General features: G+C 40.6%; 1 protein-coding gene across 10 annotated transcripts in view; it reads left to right on the top strand.

The window, feature by feature from the left end:
• Positions 1–21,835, top strand: part of ARL15 (ADP ribosylation factor like GTPase 15) — a 223,085-nt gene continuing 201,250 nt past the window's right edge. For 8 of the 10 annotated variants that reach the window (XM_021380024.1, XM_021380021.1, XM_021380025.1 and 5 more), the window contains exons 1-3: positions 1–390; positions 13,491–13,581; positions 14,212–14,268. In XM_021380024.1, coding sequence (XP_021235699.1) covers positions 14,215–14,268 — 54 coding nt within the window. In that variant the 5' untranslated portion in view covers positions 1–390; positions 13,491–13,581; positions 14,212–14,214. The remainder of the gene's footprint in view (positions 391–13,490; positions 13,582–14,211; positions 14,269–21,835) is intronic. The other 2 variants (XM_021380022.1, XM_021380026.1) reach the window with 2 other exon arrangements.

Raw genomic sequence — 21,835 nt, 5'->3', positions numbered from 1 at the left:
GGCCGCTGCTGCGGAGCGGCGGGGCGCTACGGGCGCGGGGCTGGGGTTGGCTGCGCCGCCGCCGCGCGCTGTCCCTCCCTCTCTCCCTCCTTCTTTCTCTCTCCCTTCCTCTCTCTCTCCCTCCCTCCCACCAACCACTCCGCGCGCGCAGGAGCAGCGGCTGTGACAGCGCCGCCGTGCAGAGCCGGCGTCCCCGCAGCCTCTCCCAGCTCTCGGGGCGCCGGCGGCCGAACCCCCCTCGGCGCCGCACCTGGCGGCTTTGACCGAGCCCCCCGCACCCGTCCCCTCCCTCCCGGCGGGCAGGAAGCGCCGCTCCCGGGCGGCGGGGCGCGCTGTCAGCGGGCGAGCGGGCGGCCCCGCGGAGCTCCTCGGCGGTACATGGATTACCTGGTAGGTCCCCCCGCCCGCGGAGCGCGGCCTGCCCGCGGGGTGGGCGCGTCCACCGGGGCGTGCGACCGCCCGCTCATTTGGCCGCTATTAGATCGCTAACGTCGTGACCCGGGCCGCGGCCGCGCTCCTAAATGCACGAGCGCGGGGCACGCTTGAATGAGCTAAATTGTCACCGCGGGCACAGCGGCGATAATAGCTCCTTAATGAAGACTGGCCTTACCGGCCGCCGAGATCCTATCGGGCGCTCCGCCGGCGGGGTCGCGGCGAGGGGCGGCGGCCTTCCGCCAGCACTGCAATTGCGGGGGCAGCGGGCCGCTGCGTGCGGGGGGCGGGGGGCGCGGTGCGCGCCGCGGGCTGCCCCGCGCCGGGTGGGCCGTGTCCTTTCCTTTCCCTGATGATGAGATCGAGAAATACACGAAATGTCCGTTTAAACGTTATCCCCGTGCCCGTGTAGCTTAGAGTTGCTCAGGGGTGTTCTGCTTGCACCGACAACTTACTCTGTGCTTTTCTTCCTGAGCACGTATAGCAGGCAGGCTGCTCTTTAAGAACCTGGTTAATGAAACACTGATAATGAACTGCTGTGTGCCAAGTGCAGCCTCGCAGCTCCTTGAGGGCCTGGACCTGTTCCTTGGATTTTTCCTATATAACTTATGTCCAGATGGAACTGGCTGTCGTGTACTGTTAGCAATGCTCACGATAATCTTTGTCGCTGCCACCTGCTGTGTGGATGCCGAGCCACCTGAGAATCATACATTTAATAAGATTTGATCATGAGGGGCACATTCCTCTGCTCGCTGGAGGGAGGCAGGGGTTGAATATCTCGGCATTTTTTTCCCTTACTCTTTTTATCGTGTTTGTCTTCTTCCTTTCTTTTTCTCCTTGCTGTTTTGTGGGCTTCTTTAGTGCTACCTCTTAGTAAAAGAAGGAATGTGAATTTTCAGCGTAGGCATAGCCTGAGCCTTCATGCAGTTCTTGCTTCATGTTTTTATTCTAACAGGGAACATCTGTTGGGACAGACTTTCCCCAGGCCTGATATGTCTTGTAGGGCCAAATGTGACCTCGGGGCTTCGTTTGCTGTAGGAGTTTCTACAAGCTGGCTGCAAGTTCCCTGCAGCTCTGGGACAATTCAGGTGCCCCTGTCCACACTGACTACCACCTGTGACCAGGGTTAAGATCACTTCTCCTGGAGCAGGAGGACTCCCTTGGATCTTTGGGATGCTTACTGCAACTGCTATCCATGTACCTGTAAACCAAAACAGAAAAAAAAAAAAATTTGGAAGGCTTTAGTTCTTGTGCCTGTGTACTACTTGGAATGAAAACAAACTCTGTTTAGCAGTTGAAGTATTTTCTAATGCAGTTGTGCAGAGGTCTTTTCCTTCCAGTACTCATTTTCAGAAACTGTGGGAGACTGGTCCTCCTTCCTTTCTCTGTTAATGGCAACAAATGGAAAGGCTTTGTGCTGTGCAGGGAGTGGGGGTGCCTAGGAAAGCCTGCTCTGACAGAAGGAGTTGGTGGGGAGAGTGAGGAGCACAGTTCTTTACAGCCCTGAGGGACCACAGGGCTCCCACAGACTACCCAGTGCTCTGATGGGCCCACTCTTCATGCAAGACTTGCACTTAAAGCAAGGACACTAATCTTCAGGTGTAGAACCTCCATATCCTGGTTATTTTCATGGAAATGAAAGCTGTGTATGTTAAGTTTTGAGTTATCAAGTTTTATGCATTTATGTTGGTGTCTTTCACCTGTGTAGGCTTCAGCAACTAAACAGAACGTTCCTTGCTGGTTCCTCCCATTGAGTGAGCCTTAGGGGCTTTCTCTGGCTGTGGTGAGGAGCACTCAGCAGAGCAAAGAGTGCTGCTCTTCCTGGCTGCAGACGCCCTTTGACAGCGCTCCAGGCAGCTTTGGTTGGTGAGACAGGGAGCTCAGCAGAAGGAGGCTGGGACAGCTGAGGTCAGTCTGGCTAGAGCGTGGGCTTTAGGGTTGCACCCTCTCGGCATGGAGTCTGCCCTCTGCTGTCACTTCCCATATTGGTGCAGGAAGCTGCTTTTCCGGGTATCTCAGGATGAGGCCTGCTCTGGTAGAGGATCTGTTCTTCTTTAAGGAGCTGATTCCAAGAAACACTGAATGGATAAAGTACTAGTATTAGGTGAGCATCTTCTGTGATGCCCTGGTCTGGCTCTTCATTGTTACAGAGCAGTCTCTAGTAGCTGATGGAGGTGCTTGAGCCATTGCTTGTTCTATTTTTGTAGCAATGCAATTACAGTGTTAGGAGAGGTGTTGTTTTTTGTGTCTTCATTTTAATTGGCATTTAATAGGCATAACTCTTCTGGAGTTCAACCTCTAGAAGAAAAACCATCTTCACTCACTTAAAGGTGAACTCCTTTAAAACATTCTTTGTGAATGCAACTTCATCAGGGTACAACAGCAAGGGTTTTGTGACTGCATGGTCCTGTAGCATGTCTGCAACCATCTTCTACTTCATTCTTGCTGCTCTGTGTCCGGAAGAATTACAGTGCATACATAGACTTGTGTTGGCTGGCCTATGTTCTGTAGACTGTGCTTAATTTATGAAATTATGTCATGATGCATCTTGTGCAAAGTATGGCTTGTGACCAGTCTTGCAATATTTGCTGAGAGAACCTGTGGGAAAACAGTGGCAGTACTTCAGTTTTCATATATAGTACTTGCAGTGCAGATCTTAAGCTGATGAGCAGACTTTCACAATACATTTTTCGACTGGCATCCTCTGCATTAGATATTGATCTTACACTAAATAATTGCATATATTAACCTGATCTGTGATGAGCCTTTAAGAGCTGCTATAGAGAATGATGTAGCAAGTTGAATTAGTGTGAGTTGAGATGAGGGGAGAAGAAGTTTTTACCTTGCCCTGAGAGTTTGTAAGATGTGTAGGTTGCTCCGAAAGTAATGCCTCGTATTTATTTCCACAGAAATTGCAACAAAGAGCACAATAACACTACTCAATAGAGCAAATTCTCAGATACAAAACACTGTTTTTTAACACAGTCATCACTGTTAGCTATGCATTTCTGACTGCCATGAACAAGAGTCTGCATACCATGCTTGTAAAAATCTGCATGGCCGTTCAGAATGTGACTTGTCTTACACATCACTGTCACCATTGCTGAAATGCACCACCCATGACCTCACTGTGCTCGCATCCACTCTTTGGTCTCCATCAGTGTTCAGCAAGTGTTGATGAATGTTAGTGGCTGCCATTTTTTTCTGTATGGAGGAATTCAGTGCCCCACCTTTGCTTCAGATGCTCTTCCATGTCAGATACCAATCTGTCGAACTGTCCCTCTGCTGCCATCTGTCACACGGCAACAGCATGCAATGGGATATTGGTGGGAATGTTCAGGCTCTACTGCTGTGCCACCAACATCTGCCTCTGATGTTGTGGGCCAGCATCATAAAATAGGAGGCATTACTTTCAAAGCAGCCCTTGTAAACATGATAACCTGTTGAATTTTTTGATACCTTTCACATTTTCAATATGAAAACTTTTCCTAGAATTGAATCCTATACTGTGTAGTATATTCCTACCTGAAACTGAAGGTAACATTTTTGTGAACAGCTGTATCAACTTCAGTGGCTTTTTCATCATTAAAGTTAAGCATGAGTTTTGAGAAGTCTGCACAGTCCTCTTAGCGCAGTGCAGTCTTGTTGCTTTGTTTGAGATTTTTTCTACCTATAAAAAAACCTTTTTTGGTTCTTTGTGGGTTTCCTGGCTGTACTAAACAATTTTATCTCTGTTATGCATGCACAGATGGGTTCTGACTAAGTGGAACTAAATTTTGAAATTTTACGTGAGCAGCCCTTGAAGTGACATCAGAATTTCTTGTTTCTGAATGTTCTTAACTGAAGGTCTGGATAGCTAGAGTTCAAGCAGGCATGCTTCTTTTTGTGTGGAAAGCAGCATATTCCAAATTGGTGTTTCTAAGAACAGTAGCAGATTAAAAAAACCCATAAAAATAAAAAATTGTTTCTGAGCAACTTTCCTTTCCTTGAAAGTCCACGTCAAGACCTACCCTTTTACTTAATTGGGCCCCAAACAGGTTTGATTTGCAAAGTGGTGAGACAGGGTGGATCATATCTAGTTGGAGTTTCTGGTGTACTTCACATCTGGTCTGACCATTTCTGTTGCCTGTTAAATTGTTTGGTACCTACATGCCTTGAAAAACATTCTTTTATATTCTACAAATGGCATTATGTAAGCATCTGTTGGAAGATTAGAGTGTTTTTTTTTTTTTTTTCTCCCCACTGAAACTTTATCAACAACTTAGCTGCTGTTCCTTGAGTAAGGAAGGAGTAGAAAATATCCATGCTGGGTGCTCATGGCTTTTCATCCAAGGTGTGTATAGCTGTTATACCTGTCACTTGCTGCATGACCAGCGAAGGCCTGTGGAGCCTTGCCCTCTTAACACATTCTAAACTCCCCTCTCATCATAAGATAATTTTGTCTTCTGTCACATAGTTTTCAGTATTGTTGAGTTGTCTGCTGGCTCATTTATCAGATATATAATTACTGAAATTTTTACCCTCAGTAGAGCTCAGTGGCTTAGATCTTAGGGTCTCATCTCTACTTCAGTTTGGAAAGCTGATTAGGCACAAGTATGAGGAGTCTGATAATTGTTTCAGAATTAAGATACAGCTTAATGCAGAAGAGAAGTCAACTTATATATGAAAAATCAACTAGTGCACAGGGTGCACACAGCTGTCTTGGTGTTAGGATCAGATCTGAACTTTTGACTTCACTCATCCCTGATTTATGTGGGTTTGCACTGCAGAATAGTTGCATGAACTTGAGTTTTTTCAGATGAAACCAGGTTGGAAAATGCACTCAACTTTAGGTTTTTGATCTACAGGACCAGGTCAGAACTAGGCTGAAGTAAAATGCCTGATGTATATAGTGTGAATACTTTGTCTTCAGTACAAGCCCTCGCTAGGCAGCACTGCTTGCTATTGTATACATAGCTAGGGGCACTGAGTCTGGAAGTGGGACAATTGCTCCTTCTGATTATTTTCTGCATCAACGAAGTTGTGTAGAAAGAAGCCCCAAACAAATTTTGGTGCCCATAACCCAAAACAGTTTGTTTTGGCTAAGTTTCTGTGAGTATTTCAGCTATATGAAGCATAGCATTCAAATCTAAATTGACTGGGAGAGATGAATGGAATTCATTTCAGTAGAAAACTGTCTGTGAGCATGCTTCTGAGTTAAGTAAGTTTGGTTGTTCAAGAACCTGATCTGGCTGAAGACCTGGAAGGAGTGCTCTAAAAGAACAAATATTTCTCCTTGGTATTGAAAACAGTTTTTGCTGAATGGAAGATGTTATCAGCCATATAAAAAAGGGCAGTAAAAATATTGGTGACATAGCTCCGTGGAAATCAGGTAGCTGAAGACAGATGAGTGAGCAGAAGAGATACAGAATTTCTTTGCAGAAAGCGATAGAAGTGTTGTATTAACTCAGCCTGCAGTAGCAAGCATTACCGAATTCCCCAGATCAACTTTTGTTTCAAAGGTGGCTATTGTGAAGGCCAAAATTTGACACAGCTACCTTGGGAACACAAAAGAATGCATTAATGTGATTATTATTCCAATTACAAGACTGAAATAACAGAGGCACTGCAGCTCTAGAAATTTCATTCTGTTTAGATAGTGCACACTGAAGAAACAGGTGAATTAGAACGTTTAAAATCAAATTATTTTACCATCTTTCCTGTTCCACGATGAGGATTGCATTAGAGTGGTAGATGTTATTACATAAAAAAATATGTTCCAGTTGCTGAAAATGTGCTTGTTTGTTACATATAGCCCTACCCTTTCCTTGTGAATTATTCCAAAGGTTCAGTTTGGGTTGTACTCAATGTTAATCTGCAGAATGCTGCTCCTAAGATCTTAAGTTAGAGCTGCTGATTAGAGGCAGCATGGTGATGAATTTAACAAAAGGTTATAAATACAAGCTTTTATAAAGTGAGAAGATCTGTGTTTAATAAGGACAGAATATTCTTCCTAATATTCTGTGCTGATTAGCAATTTTGGCTTGCCATCAGTATCATCAGCTCTTGTTTTTTAATACTGCCAGCTTGTGATGCTACATCTTGGAAAGCCTGAGTTCTGAAGTTTTGTGATTATGTGAGGATATCAACCTTCCATTAGCAAGGGAAATATTTTTGGTTTCAGGCTTAAATGGATGAATATGGACCCTTACAACTCTGAAGACGTAAGGAAAGAATACATTCAGTACTTGTGATTGTTTTGTTTTTGACTCAGTATTTTGGAGTATGTTGATGTAGCCTTTTTTCCACTTAGTGTGCATCAAAACTTTCTGAAGTGCAAACTGTCTTACTATCTTTGGGGATGTAAATAGGGTATTTGCAATTGAATAAGCAATTGGCTTATCTCTCTGAAGCTCCTCACGATACAGAACTTTTCTTTTGGCTGTCTGGCCTTCCAGTAAGGTGATGATATTAATTGCCAACATGAGGATGTAAGAATCTTCCTACTAGCTGAGAAAGAGGCACAAACCAGGAAGTTTAGCTGACAAGTCCTCTTATGTTTAGATGCAGTCTGACCCTGTGGCTTTGCATATGAGGACAAACAGTAGGAAGAACATGAGTCTTTGGGCAGTACTTTGCTTTTATGGTGCGTGCTTTAGCGGAGCAGTGGAAGAACTGCTTATTAATAGGACCTCATTTACTTTTGGCATGGGAGAGTTTGAGGAAGCAAGGTGGCATCCAGGAGCCAGCAGGAGTTTTTCATGTGGGGGAAGGGAGTTTGCAGATCTTGGCTTCTGTTTTATTTTATTTTTTCATTTTTTTTTCTTTTTTCCTCCTGGTTACGGCTTGGAGATTTTTGATCGAAGAAGCATTTGTTTTCCACATTCTTATTAGCTTTTACAGCAACTACTGCCTTGTCTTCCATTATTTGATTTCACGTGTAACACAAATGCAAGACTTCAAAGCAATTAAGAATGAAGTAATCTTTCAGCATGCTGTCAGTAACGAGTCTCATAAATGAAGATTGATAGTGCTATCTTGGCAGTGAGGGAGAAGAGAAAGGAGAGGCTGCAAGGGAATTTCATGTTTATGTTTAGTTATATTAGCTGCATGTGCTTTGTCCATTATATAGACAAATATTAGGGGTGGATATGGAACCAGGGGAAAAAAATCATTCTACTGCCCGACAGAATGGTATCTGACATGGAAGAGCATCTGAAGCAAAGGTGGGGCACTGAATTCCTCCATACAGAAAAAAATGGCAGCCACTAACATTCATCAACACTTGCTGAACACTGATGGAGACCAAAGAGTGGATGCGAGCACAGTGAGGTCATGGGTGGTGCATTTCAGCAATGGTGACAGTGATGTGTAAGACAAGTCACATTCTGAACGGCCATGCAGATTTTTACAAGCATGGTATGCAGACTCTTGTTCATGGCAGTCAGAAATGCATAGCTAACAGTGATGACTGTGTTAAAAAACAGTGTTTTGTATCTGAGAATTTGCTCTATTGAGTAGTGTTATTGTGCTCTTTGTTGCAATTTCTGTGGAAATAAATACGAGGCATTACTTCTGGAGCGACCTGTGTGTATTGGCAGATGAAATTCGGTGTTGATTAATGCGAAGTTATGTATATTTACAGTTGAATAAATCTGACAATACAGATGTATGGGTAGGCTCTAAAATAACAACAGTGCTCAGGGAGAGGAAAGAGGATCTATTTTAAAATGTCATTCCAACTCCAACAGCTGTCAACAAGTTACTTAGAGTCTGAAGAAAGAACAGGAAAGAAAATTTAATTTCCACATTGCTTAAATGCAATGTTTACTTTTGTCTGAATTACTGTGTTTCTTGTTGCACCATCTCAGAGTTTTGTAAAACCAAAGAAGATAAAGAATGGCAGGGTAATCAAAGGAAAACAAACGCTTCCATAGGAAGAGGACTGAAGTAGTTATAGCCCTCCAGACAAAAGAAGAGACAGCTGAATGCTGTGGAGCACCACTGTTCTAGATGTTGCTGAAATCATAAAGAGAAGGTCAATAGGCTGTAAAATGTTTTCCTTATACAAGAACTTGATGACAGTTATGATTGCTTTTTCCCACAGGTGTGGTTGAATTCTGGGCCTTGCTTGTGTGGTTGCGATAGAGAGACCTAAATGAATGCATTCCATATATTTTCTTGGAAGACAGATCTTTTGGGGAATATTAAACATAAGGTTCATCTGTGATGGTTGATCCTGAAGTTATTAGTTCTTGAACCTGAGAAGGATGTGTCAGTGAAAGATGGTTCCTGGTGCTCATGCTGTGTGCGAAACATCTCCATGCCTCCTCACTTAGGAAAGAGATCTAGTTCCAGAATAGGAAATCGCTCTAAGAAAATGGACATATTCTGAATAACGTCCACCAGTGCTACGCAGGGGATGCAGAATTGTACTGACTGCACAGGAGGTGAGACTTTTTGTTCAGTGGGTTTTATGAAGACAGTGTGTCTGCTCCAGAGATCTGTAGCTAAAGGATTCCTCTTGCTGGGAGGTGCTGGCTCGATATATGAGCGGAGGCCGTTGGACTTGTAGTGTTTGTATCCTAACCAATTTATGACTGATATGTAAGGCCTGCAAGGTGAGCAAGAGTGAACCTGAAACTGCCTGTGTGGAGTGCAAAGTGATGATGCATGCTAGTGAGTGATCTCTTCTCTCAGTGCTTTATTCTTGCTTAGAAACTTAGATAATTTCAGGTTTCAGCAAGACTGCAAAAAAGGTCCAGGATTCTTGAGAAATATCTGTGCTGTTCTTACAGCTACTAATTGTGTGTTGGCTAATCTGCATCTTTCACTGTCTGAACCATTGCAGACCTGGAAACAGTAGTGGAAAACTGTTCTAGTGAGAATATTGCCTAAAAGAGGGGAGAGCATTGTTCTCTAGTGCATCCATTTGATTACATTTTATGATGACAAGAGAATTCTTGGCACCTGTCCTATTTCCTGTTCACATATCACTAGTTTTCCATCAGCATCAGATTTCTTCTAGTCTCTTAGCTCAGATGTATTTATCTAATGATTATATAGTAGAAGATTAGTATTCTAAAAATTTAATTATGCATCATTACAGGAGAAAAGGAAAGTATTTTGTGTTTTGTTTATCCCTAAGAACTGTATTTAAAAGTTTGGGATTTTAATCTAGAAGTGTGATTAATGACATGTGCTGAAGGGCTGTGTCATCTTATGCAGAAAGATAAGCTTTCAGGTTACTGCTGGGCGTTCAGTGCACAAGCTTAGCAAACAGCAGTTGTGGTCAGAATTCCTACCACCTGTACTGCAGCATAGCTGTACGCACTTTTTTTGTCTACATATTTAAAATACTTAAGCTCTGAGAATTTATTTATGTAAAGCTGCTTACAAATAGGTAGCTTAAAATCTGTATATTGTTTGCAGTTGTGTTGCTGGTTTTCATATTTCTTATGCGCTGAAAAATCGGAAGGGGAAGAACCTTTTTCCTGGGAGGTCCAGTAGTTCCACATGATTGCTGGAGTGGATCATGTATTTGTAAATGAGCAGGAGGACATCTTAGTCTTTATTAAACTGAACAAACGTATCACAAAACAAAACCACTGTCCTTTTCTCACATTGCTTTCTGGTTTTGTGATTTTGGAACTAAGTGCTGTAACTTGTTAAGGATTGTGGAAAATCAAGCTGATGCCAGTGTAGGTATTTCTGTTAGTTGGTAGAATGAAGATGGCAGCTCCTGCAATTGCTAGCTGTCTGGTGTTCGTTTCACTTCCAAGAAGCTGATTAGGGTCCCCCGCTTTGCTCACCAAGCTCCTGAAACTAGTGCTATGACTGCTTTTAACCCAGTGATTACAGCTTCAGGTGGTCAGTTGCAGAACATACTCTAGTTCTTCAAGTTTGCTCTCTTGTTAACATGGATAGGAACTTCATTTTCTGTTTGGTGAAGATACAGATATTAAACCCATGAATTCATGCAGATGCAGACTATAGTATGCCTGTATCAGAGCTGTGTGAGTTTTTTGTTTTTAAGCAACAAACACAGAACTTATTTTGTATTGATATTTATACTGATAACTGAGTGAGGGGAGAAAATGGATGGAACAAATGCTTGTGAATTAAAGGTTGTACAACTACAAGGTGGATGTGTTTCAAAGTCATTATGAACACACACTTCTACAACATATGATTGAGGTAGCAGTGTTTTGAGAAAACATGAATCTGTTCTCTTAGCCATGGGTTTATTTGTCACCTGGAGAAATAATTTCATGTTTGTGAGATGACCCTTTGCCTAAGCAGAAAGATGGACATTGACAGATGTATGTTTGTTACACTTGACATACTCAACCTGAAGACTTGTTTTCTCACTTTAGACACGTTAAATGACATCTGTTATGACTAAGTCTTTGGAGAGTTGTATCAAATAAGATATCTTTCTTTTTAATATTTTTAGTTATGTTTTTAATTTTTTTCTTTTATTTTCATGCTTACCATGTAAAATCCTTTCAGAAAGCAACAATAAACTGTAAGTAAATGAAATGAAAGTTATCCAACAATTGTTTTGTTGCCCAACTGTATGATGCAAAATGAACTGCAAAACCAAAGTAATGAAAGACTACAATTGTTATGTTGGAGGCTTGGGGAAGGGATTCATTTAATAATTAATAGAGGAAAGGTTCAATGGTACAGTAGGACATGGCAGTAGGAAGAGGAAATGTGCTGCTGCACATTTACTTCCTTTGCAACAAGGGGGACTCACCTGCATTATAGATGTAAATCTCTCCAAAAGAAATGCCTCCTATTTATTTCCATGGAAACTACATCAGATACAAAAAGCGCAATAACACTATCTGATAGAGCAAATTCTCATCTACAAAATATTATTTTTCAACGTAGTCACCACAATTAGCTATGCACTGATGAACAAGAACATGTGTGCCATGCTCATAAAAATCTGCACCAGTGGAGGTGACACACTATTGTCACTGCCGAAACACACCACTCACAGCCTCCCTGTGCTCACATCCACTGTTTAGTCTCCACAAATGTTCACCAAGCACCAATGAATGTCAGTAGCTGCCATTTTTTCTGCATGGGGGAGTTTGGTGACATGTCTTTGCTTCATACGCACTTCCATGTCAGACACCGTTTTGTCAGACTGTCCCTCTGCTGCCATCTGTTGCATAGCGACAAAATGTAATGAAGTATTTGCGGGAAGGTTCAGCTTCTACTGCCATACTACCAACATTTGCCTCTGATGTTGTGGGCCAACATCATAAAATAGGAGGCATTACTTTCGGAGTAGCTCTTGTGTAATCATGGGTTTTCCATCAAGATAGAATCTGTCATGATACTGAATGTAGAAATCAATCTATGCCACATCCTTTGTTTACATAGTAGCTTAAATTGCTGCAGACTCCAGTTAAACATTAGGAAACTGGACAAGCTTGATAAGTGGTTCTACAAGAAACTAATGCACTTCAGCAAGTGTAGGGTACTGCTCTTAAGTCAGGGCAATCCCAGATGTGTACAGATGGGGAGAAAAACTTGTTGAGAGCAGCTGTGCTGCGAAGGACTTGGGGATTCTGATGGTCAAAGTGGTGTATGTGACTCAGCAGTGTGCACTTGAAGCCCAGAAGGCCAGTCGTATCTTTGGCAGCATCAGCAGAGGAGTGGCTAGCAGAGAGAGGGAGAGGATTGTCCCTCTGTGCCCTGCCCTTGTGAGGCCCCCCTGCAGTACTGCATCCAGCCCTGGGGCCCCCAGTACAAGATAGGTGTGGGGCTTTTTGAGATGGTCCAGAGGAGGGCCTCAAAGATGATCAGAAGGCTGGGGGAGCTGGACTTATTAATCCTGAAGAAGAGGGGGGCTCCTGGAGACCTCATTGTGGCCTTCCAGTGTTTCAAAGAGAGCTGATAAACAAGAGGGAGACTGACTTTATACACAGTCTAATAGTGATAGGACAAAGGGGAATAGCTTTAAACTTTAAAAGAAGGAAGATTTAGGTTAGATGTCAGGAGAAAATCCTTTACTCTGGCACAGGCTGCCCAGAGAAGCTGTGAATGTCCCATCCCCAGAGGTGTCCAAGGCCAGGCTGGATGGGGTGCTGGGCAGCCTGAGCTGGTGAATGTTAACTCTGCCCATGGCAGGGGCTTGGAACTAGTTGATCTGTAAGGTCTCTTCCTACTCAAACCATTCTGTGATTCTTTAATGAATCAATCGCTGGAGCCTATGGAGTGAGGTAGGCTGATGCTGTGAGGTGTAATATGGATACTGTTCATTCCCCCGTACAGTGTATAACAGGGTTTCTCAAGGTCAGTTCTGCTATTTTTCTGCCTCTTTTTCATCTAATGGGTATCTCAAAGTGGGAGTGGTAGAACTTGGTGTTTCGTCTGACAGCTGAAAAAAAACCGAAAAACATTCTGTCGATTTAAATGATATTTGGAAGCAGCATTCCCTTATCAGTAATAACATTACTGCTTGAAATATAGAAAAGAAAATCAACCATGCTGTTGATATTTGCTTTGAGGTTTTTATGCTGAATGTTTTGACTTTCAGGCAGTTCAGTGAAATATTACTTATTTAAATTTTAAATTTAATAGTTATAGCAAAAGAAAAACGCCATGTATTTTTTTACTCTGTTCATAACAGATACTAAATAGACTTATGATTAAGAAAATGTGAGAAGGCTAATTCATTCACCATTTTTTTGGGGTGGGTAGAAGGAAATTTTTTTTCCGCCAATAATGTTTGAAGTCTGTAGCATCCAGCACTTCGCCTTCTACATGTTGAAGTACATGCAGATGGTGTGTGAAATCGGTAAACACAGAGTAAAAGTGTTCTGTTGGGTTTCTTTAATTTTTGCACACAGTGAGAAAAGATTTCTCAAAACTTTATTTAAAGGAATTCCTCTAACTGTTTAGAATAAATCACTGTAAGCCTGATTTATTGTGCTTGACTGTATGTCAATATGGCAAACCTACAACACGTTTTGTTTGTGTGTGGGGAGGTGAAGTTGCATACGTTTTCTGGCTTTTTAATCCTATTTAAAGGAAGTCTTTTTCATCTGTTTCATCAGAAATTCATAGTCCATCCTCAGCATCTCTGGGTGACTGCAGAAGACATAGAATTGTGGCATCACAACAGATTGGAAGTTGAGCGAGTTGAGGGTAAAAACTTTTGATATAATTATTGACAGCGGTGACAGATTACATGAAACATTTATTCTAAACAGTAGGGAGTTCTATTTTAAACATGAAAATCTCAGAAAATGAAAGCAGTATGACTTCAGAAATATAGAAACTTAAAGGTATTTGCACTACTTTTGGCATATGGAAGAGGAGGACTTTAATTATGACATAGTAAGAGAAGAACTGTAGTATTTAAACATGGAAGTTCTTACATACCACTAGAAATCCAGAAAATGCATTACTCTGTCAAAATATGTAATGCAGGTGGTGTTTAGATAAAAAAAAAATGGGACTGAAAGCTTGCATATAAAAGGTTAATGCTGTGTTTGGGCATTTTTGTAACTTTGGATGATTGAAGGCCTATAATGAAATACTGAGCTAGCAAATGCAGTGCTGTTGGCAGCTGCTGCTTTGTGAAAAGTAGTACGTATGTGAATAATCTGAATTTTTATGGCTTTTTTCACAGCTTGTTTAGTCTAGCCTTAAAAGAGAAACATAAAGTAATATACCATCAGATATTTCATTCAGGGGAGAGGGGAGAGATAGGAGAAGTAACTTAATTTTTAATTAATAGGATTATTGGTAACATCTTTATTTTAATTTCTTTAGACTATGTCTGAATGTATCCAGCTCTCATTTGCTGTTTGTAGAATTGGCATTTACACGGTAAGGCAATGTTCTAACTAAGTAACTTTTGTTAGTGTTAAAATCATTATGCTGAAGTTACATCGTTTTTTCGGGGATTGGGATTAATTAATGCAGTTAGCAAAAGGAATTTGTTTTATTAGTTTCCATAAGCAGAATACAGCATGGTTTATCCAGTTAAAGCTTTTTGAATACCAGGACAGAAAAAAGTGTTTTCCCCTTTAATTAAATAGTAAAGAAAAATCCAACCAACCTCTTGAGGTTAGAAAACTTGAAATTCTTACATATGAGTTACTGGGAATTCAGGCCTAATTTAACGGCTCAAGGGTTTGTATGCGTTTGCTTTGAAATATCCATTATGTTTGAGTGATATGGTGTATTAAAATGTTAGCTAAATGTATATGTTGTTGTAAGCTTAGCCTTGAGTGCCTTAACGTTATCCAAGTACTGTTGGTAAGTCTCCCAAACCTTAATTAAGTCACTCTAAAGAAAAATGTCATTTCATGCTATTTCAAACATGTATGTCCCAAAGATGCTGAGACTTCTTTTAAATTTCACCTTCATCCTAATTGCTTCTTTTATTAATGATGAAAATAGGTAAAAATTGAGTAAGCTCTATTTACATTTTGTATATACGATGCTTGCTTGAGTCATGCTTTGAATCTTGAAGCTTTTGAACTGAGAGTGCTGCTCCTACTGTTAATACTTCTTAGGAAGAAACCTGAAACATGCCATTTCCTGTTTTACTAGGTAAAGGGCAAGGGTGTGTGAATTTTGAACAGCTGTGATGCTGTTCAGAAGCCACACACTGGTGACACTTTCTTGGGAACCGAACTGCAAAGCTTAAAATTTGTTTTGCTTCCTAGAATTTAGTACCAGGTAGGATTTAATATCTCTCAGAGTGTCCCTTCCACACCTTTCTGTGACACTTGCCTGTGTCTAAAAGACTCTGTTCTAAATAATAGAACATAGCAGATTTGGGAAGTATATACAAAATACTCCTGGAGGAAACTGCTACTTGCATTGAAAGAATTGTTTTCCTGTGGTATTTAAGATCCTTAGCAAGATCTTCTTTCTCCAAATTCTTACATGATAAGAGTATGCTTATCTTGAAGTATCAGAACAGGCTACAGCATGAGGTTTTAATGGCTGCAAAGTATGCAGACCATCTGCCAGCTCTTTAGAAAGCTGTATTAAGCTGTCCAAATTCGAGAGGATGTCCAAATATAATTGTGTGTATTGCAGAATTGAGAACAAGCGGTATGTATATCAGAATACTCCCTCTGATAATAATGTGTTCTGTTTAGGCTTAAAATAGATGAATTTGATGTTCCTACTGCAGTTCACTGCAAAGTGATGGTAGCTGCAGTTATAGTGGTGGCTGGATAATTGATATTTCATTGTGGCCTTTAGATGGCATAACCTTTAATTTCACTGAACATTTTATATTACAAAATACAAATAACTTATGAAAGCGCTGAAAGGAATGGATTTCCTTGACTGCTGGAATACAAGTGAGGAGGCTGATGAGTATGCTTTAGAGCGTACGGAGATCCACTGCTATGGACAAAGTATAGAGGGAAGACACGCCTTATGTATAAAGGGTATGTGAAAGCTAAAAGAGCTGCTGTGGGAAAGTGCTTGGTGTCTAGAGTACTTGCTTATAAAAAAGTGACTGCTGTTAGAAAAGTGGCTTTCAGTTGATCTGACTGAGGAGTAGGTTTGCATGGCTTTGGTTTCCATGTTAAGGGAAAGAACTGCTGATATGAACACTATGCGGAAATGAAGTGTGATCGTTCCTCTCTCCATATTTTGCTCTGTTCTTGCTCAGTCTTGTAACTCAGTCCCTGGATTTGTTGCTCAGGTATGCGAGCAATCTGTCAGCTAGCAAGTACAGTGCTCTGCACTAACAGTCAAAAGCAAAAGAAAACATTGTATTTTCTGTCTAATCAATCCCTTATATCTTGTATTCTCTACTTTCTACTGCATGCTGTTCTGCAGATTTAACAGGTTTTTTTTTTAATTATTTTTCTTTTTTGTCAAAAAACAAGGCAGTCTGTCAAGTGCCAGTCCTTAGCAATGCCATGTGTTCTGTTTGTACTGTATTATTTGGACACTTCCTGTTCTGCTTGTCCTTGAACAGCACTATAAGTATCTTGTGAAGACTTGTAGTCCTTTGGACTAAACACATCTCAATTGTTCGTCTGTTATCAGGCTGCTTATCACTAACTCTCTCGAGTACCCATTACTTCAGCTGTACTACTGCATTAACGAGACTTCCTGTTTTTCAGGCCTGTACAGATTACAAGAAGGAGGAAGGTTTACATAGATATCTGTAGCAGAAGTGCCAGTGTTGCTTTCTGTTGCTGTGACTAAGAGGCTAAAGCTTTGTTCTCTTGAGCTAGAAAGAACGTAGGTCCTTGCAAAACTGCGGAAGATGTGGTACCCATTTAGGGGGGATTAAACCAGATGAGATGTAGATCCAGTCCGTGTGAGAAGGAGAAAAACAGCGATGGTTAGTGTGAAAACTGCATGGGTATTTGCAAGGAAAATGGAAACATTATAAGGAACTGAAATGGAAAATTTGGGGTTAGAGAACAACCAACCAAGCAAAATAGAGCTCCATTTCCTCTGTGAGCCTGACACAGCTGGTACCTCCTTCTTGGCAGAGGGACCAGCCTTTTCAGACTTTGTTTCTCTTTACTAGCCTATGAGTCAGTGGCAGTGCTGGGAACAGGTAGGTATGTTAGTTTCTGTCTTTCCACAGTTGTGGAGATTGTAAGCTCATGGGAGCTTGTAGCAAAGCTTCACAGACAGGTATGCTGTTATCGTGAACTGCTTTTCTGCTTCTGATGTATTCTTTTTAACCAGATGAAAGTAGTAGTGAAATGACTATGAAGAGTCCAACCTACATGAACTTCAGAGGAAAAATAATCTGAAGTTTACTGTATTTCTTGTAAAAGAATGGTGGTATGTTGGCTACCTTATAACTGTTTAGGACTTGAGAGACATTGTGGAAACATGATTGTATGCTTACAGATCATATGTGGAAGGCTCTCTGATATTCTGTTCTAGACTTCTTATCCTAAAATACACGCCCTCTCCTCCAGTGTCCCCAAGAATAAGCAAAAAGACTACTGATTTTCCTGTTGCTTGTTGTCCTGGATAAGAAGGAAGGAAGCCTCTGCAGTGGTGAGAACCATGCAGAAAAACTTAAGAAGCCTGGCTTGGTATGCATTAGGAAGAAAAAATCTAGAAAACAAGACTTTCCAGTTTTGAAAAATTAGAAAGTAATCATTTTCCTTGATTTAGAATGTGGCATCAGTAGATAAACAATCAGGGAAAATTCATTTAAAACATAATTCAGATGACACATAATTCAGAAACCTCTGCTGAGCTTTCTCCTCATGTGCCAGGTATGGCAAAACTGGTATACTCCAGCAGCACTGCATCAGTGTTGGCGTCTTCTTCATGAAAATGATGAATCGTGGGTATTTTTGTATTAGTAGCCTTTTGGTTTGAACTTGTGCAGTGAGATGTGGGCATAAGTGATGTTTTATAAAGCTGTGCTTACTATAGTTTATGTATAGTAAGCATAGTAAATGATGCAAATGTTGTGCTTTTAGTTCTCTAGTTTACTTTGGATTTACTTACATTTGTCATTGTTTATAATGATAGTGATAAATTCATGTCTTGAAACTATTTGACTGGAAACAACTGTAGTGCTAAGGAATTTTTCTGGTATTAAAATAAGACAGAATTATCATTTATTCATGAAGCGGTGGAGGGAAGGTTCTTAAGAGAAGCCGACTGTGGTGTTAACTAAAGGCAGTCATGGAACAGAAGTACTCATGGGAGTGTGTTTGGAAAGGTTCGAGCCAGCCTGTGACTTAGAGTATAGAAGGCTTCCTGTGCAACTCTTCCCCTCCCTGATGAGGTTTCCCATTGGAAAATGCAAAGTTAAAGTAATAACAGAGCTCATATAGCATATCCTGTCTACTCCTCCCTTTCCCATGTCATGTCCTTGACATGAGCAGCAAAACAAAGGCACAAAAAGGCAGCAGGAAAAAATCCTTTTATGTTCTACCCTTTGGGAAATGCAGACAGTTCCATTCACGGTTAGTATTGATATTATGTGGGTAGACTGCTGGGAAGATATTAATGTTTTCAGCTTCCAGCTTTAAATAAAAGTAACATACTATCACCAGAGTATCTGTTGGCAGTGACTTGTGTTTGATGAGAGTGTGTCTAATTGTTGCAAATGTGTAGTCATGCTACTGCAATCATGTTTGTTTGGTAGTTGTTTTTTGGTTTACTTGTTTTCATTTACACCAACCTAAGTATTTAAAAGGGAGAATGTTCTGATGCATGAGTTATTCTGTGTGTATAAAAATCAATATATTATGTTTTATATATATATATCTATATATATGAGATAGTAGACTACTTTCCTGAAACGAAGAAAGAATTGTGACTTTTTTTTTAATGAAATGGAGAAAACCAAGGCAGGCTTAGTGAGAAATCATCCATGCTAGGCTAGGAGTGAGGATGAGGACACAGTTCTCTTTCCTTTCCCTGTGCAGAATTCATTGGCCAAAGTGAACAGTATTTGAATTGCTGAGCAGCTGCTCCTTGTGGTCAGAGCTTGTGGTATCTGCTCAGAGAGCTCAGTGGCTTGGTCCAACCAATGCAAGTGTGACAACATTGCTTCCCTGAGCTACTAACTGATACGCTTTGTGTTAACAACCATTTGACAACCTCTGAAAAGTAGTAATTGATTTTATTTTATTGGGAAATGCATGCTTTGCCAAATTAGCCTGTTAATTTTTGTCAGAATGAAATGTTGTCTGGTAAACTTGAATACTGGAATGGAGCTTTGTTCTGATCTAGAGACTGTTTCATCTGACCAGTCTGCTTTTTATGGTCCCTTCTTGTTCAAAGTCTCCTTGCTTTAGAAAATACCAGTCTTGTTCCACAGACAATTAACTTGGAGGAGAACTAAGAAAAAAGCCCAGATTTTTATTACAAGAGTCTCACTCTATTGAGTCAAGTTGCCTTTCAGTTTGTATTTATCAAAGCTATGTGGTTAGTTATCCTGTACATAAACACTATTTTGTGTCTTCTTTTTGGAAATCATGATTCCTGATCTTCAGTATTGCTCTCTTTCAAAAAAAACAGTTGAGTAATGTACTGGCAAAATATCATGTTTTGCCTTCAGTAACTGGTCTTCATGGAAGATAAACTGTTCCTGTAGGCTCAAGTGGTTCCAGGGGTTATTGTGTGAGGATGGAATTTTCCTGATGACTACTGCTAAGCATCTCTTTTTGGTGCAGTTCGCAGAGTTAATTAAAAAATAGTAATAGTTATTTGAAATGAATAATAGATTTTGGATATTGCAAATACATATCAAAATACAGAGTTTGTCAAAATCCCGACAAACTCTTTATTAGCAGTATCTCATGCTTGAAATTTGAGCTGACCTATGACTGTGGGCTTGAAAAGACAGTAGTGAAGCATGTTGAATTCTTCAGTGGGAAGTGTACAAATCAAGCATTTGGATTATTAAAGGGACATGAAGGCTAGAAAAGACATTTCACTGAAACCGAAACTTTCCTTTCACATTTAGTAGCCCAAAAGTAAGGATTGTATGTAGCCAGGATGTTTGCAACAAAGCAAATGAATTTGCAGGGAATCTGGCTGAGGAATTCAAAATTGTGGCGAGAGACTGCCTTTTAAATATGCTAGAAGTTGCACACACTGCTCTGTGTGTGCACGCAATCATATCCTCTACTTCATACAACTGCATAAATAAGAATCTAACAAGTGATTTGCAAGTGGAAGTCGTGGGTAATATATACAATTTATAGTAATTGCATACCACTGTTTTTGTTGTATTTATTATTCTGTTACTCACATTGTTATCTGCATGAAAGTGGTGTTGCTTTTGACTGTAGTGAATGTAGATTGTTTCTGATTTGTCTGCAATTTGCTTTTACTGGACAACTGCAGTGTATTAGAAATTACAATTCCAGTTATTTTCACAAAATAACCTGTTACAGTGGAAGAGTGACCAGTCTGTCCATCAGGTCTTAGCCTTGTTTTTTTACTGTGAGCTTAAAATCTTGTCTGTTTCCTTAAATGTAGAATTATAGAATGTCCTAAGCAGGAAGGGACCCACAAGGATCACTGAGTCCAACTCCTAGCTCCACACGGAACCTTCCAAGATTCAAACCCCATGTCTGAGAGTGCTGTCCAGACACTTCTTGAACTCCAGCATCTTGGTGCCTTGACCAGTGCTCTGGGAAGCCAGGGCCCAAACACCATCTGATGAAGAACCTTTTCCTAATACCTGACCTTACCCTCTCCGGTGCAGCCCCATCCCATTCCCCTTGGTCCTGTCACTTTCATCAGAGAGTGGAGATCAGTGCCTGCCCCTCCACTCCCCTGTGAGGAGGCTGTAGGCTGTCATGATCATGCTTGCACTGTATCTTGAAGGCATTATTGATATAACAGTGTTACTATTACAATTACTACTGTAAATAGTTAGCTTGTTTTCTAAAGACGTCCTGCATTTGTTCAAGAATAGATATGTTATAAGGGAAGAAGTAGTGCAGGCAGGTAGTAGATGGAATAAATTCAAGGAAATGCATCAAATGTCACAAAATTTCATCTGTTATGAGTTTTGAGGGAATAAAAGACCTCTCTAAGTCACTGTCCAGATACACCAGGCAAAATGTGATACTGTGATGCCGTGTTGCTTAGAAAGAAAAAGGAGGAAAGCAGAATACTGTTCCAGAGATGAGAAGGAAGGAGAATCATGAGAGGATGGAATAGTAAAAAGTGTGTTTTATACTTCAGCAATTTGGACGGCCACATAAGGCACCTAAATGTTCAGGGTTTATATAGGCAGAGGCAAGTATTAATTGGGAGTCTTGTGAGAGTTGCTTTATTGTTGGGGACAGAATAAAAAGTTGAGATGGAGTAGTCACTTAGGTGATTTAGATCATATATTCATTAAATTTGAAGATTAAGTAAGCATTCTCAAGACCGTGTGATTGATTTCTGAGGGGAAATGGGATTGATGAAATGATACTTTTGCTGTGGGAGTTTGAAAAGAGAGGGTTATGGGAAAGAGGTTTGCTTCCTGGTCATCTCTTTGGCTAAATGTTTAGCATTAGGAATAGAGGTGCAGTGAAACCTCTTGATAGCTAAATAAATGATCTGAAAAGTTAATTAACTTTTAAATAGTAATATTTCAGATCACAGGATATTTCCAAGTCACCAATATTTTAAAATATTCTTGTGTCTTGCTTTATAATCACTTAATTTCAAATTCCTTTCTAGTGTAAGTTTTACCTCCTCAAAACTTTACCATGCCTATAATGTCTGAAATTTGAATACTCATTTAGTTAACATTCTAAATCCAGTGCAGTTATTCCCTTGTATGTAGCATTGTATTGGTTGTTTCCAAATGACTGTGTCAGTATCTCCAAATGTGGCACTGAAGGACATGGTTCAGTGATGGGACTTGGTATGTTACGTTGCTGATTGGACTTGATGATCTTTTCCAACCTCGATTGGTCTGTTG

The sequence above is a fragment of the Numida meleagris genome, chromosome Z (genome assembly GCF_002078875.1).
Source record: "Numida meleagris isolate 19003 breed g44 Domestic line chromosome Z, NumMel1.0, whole genome shotgun sequence".
Taxonomy (NCBI): domain Eukaryota; kingdom Metazoa; phylum Chordata; class Aves; order Galliformes; family Numididae; genus Numida; species Numida meleagris.
This window is presented reverse-complemented; position numbering and strand designations above follow the sequence as displayed.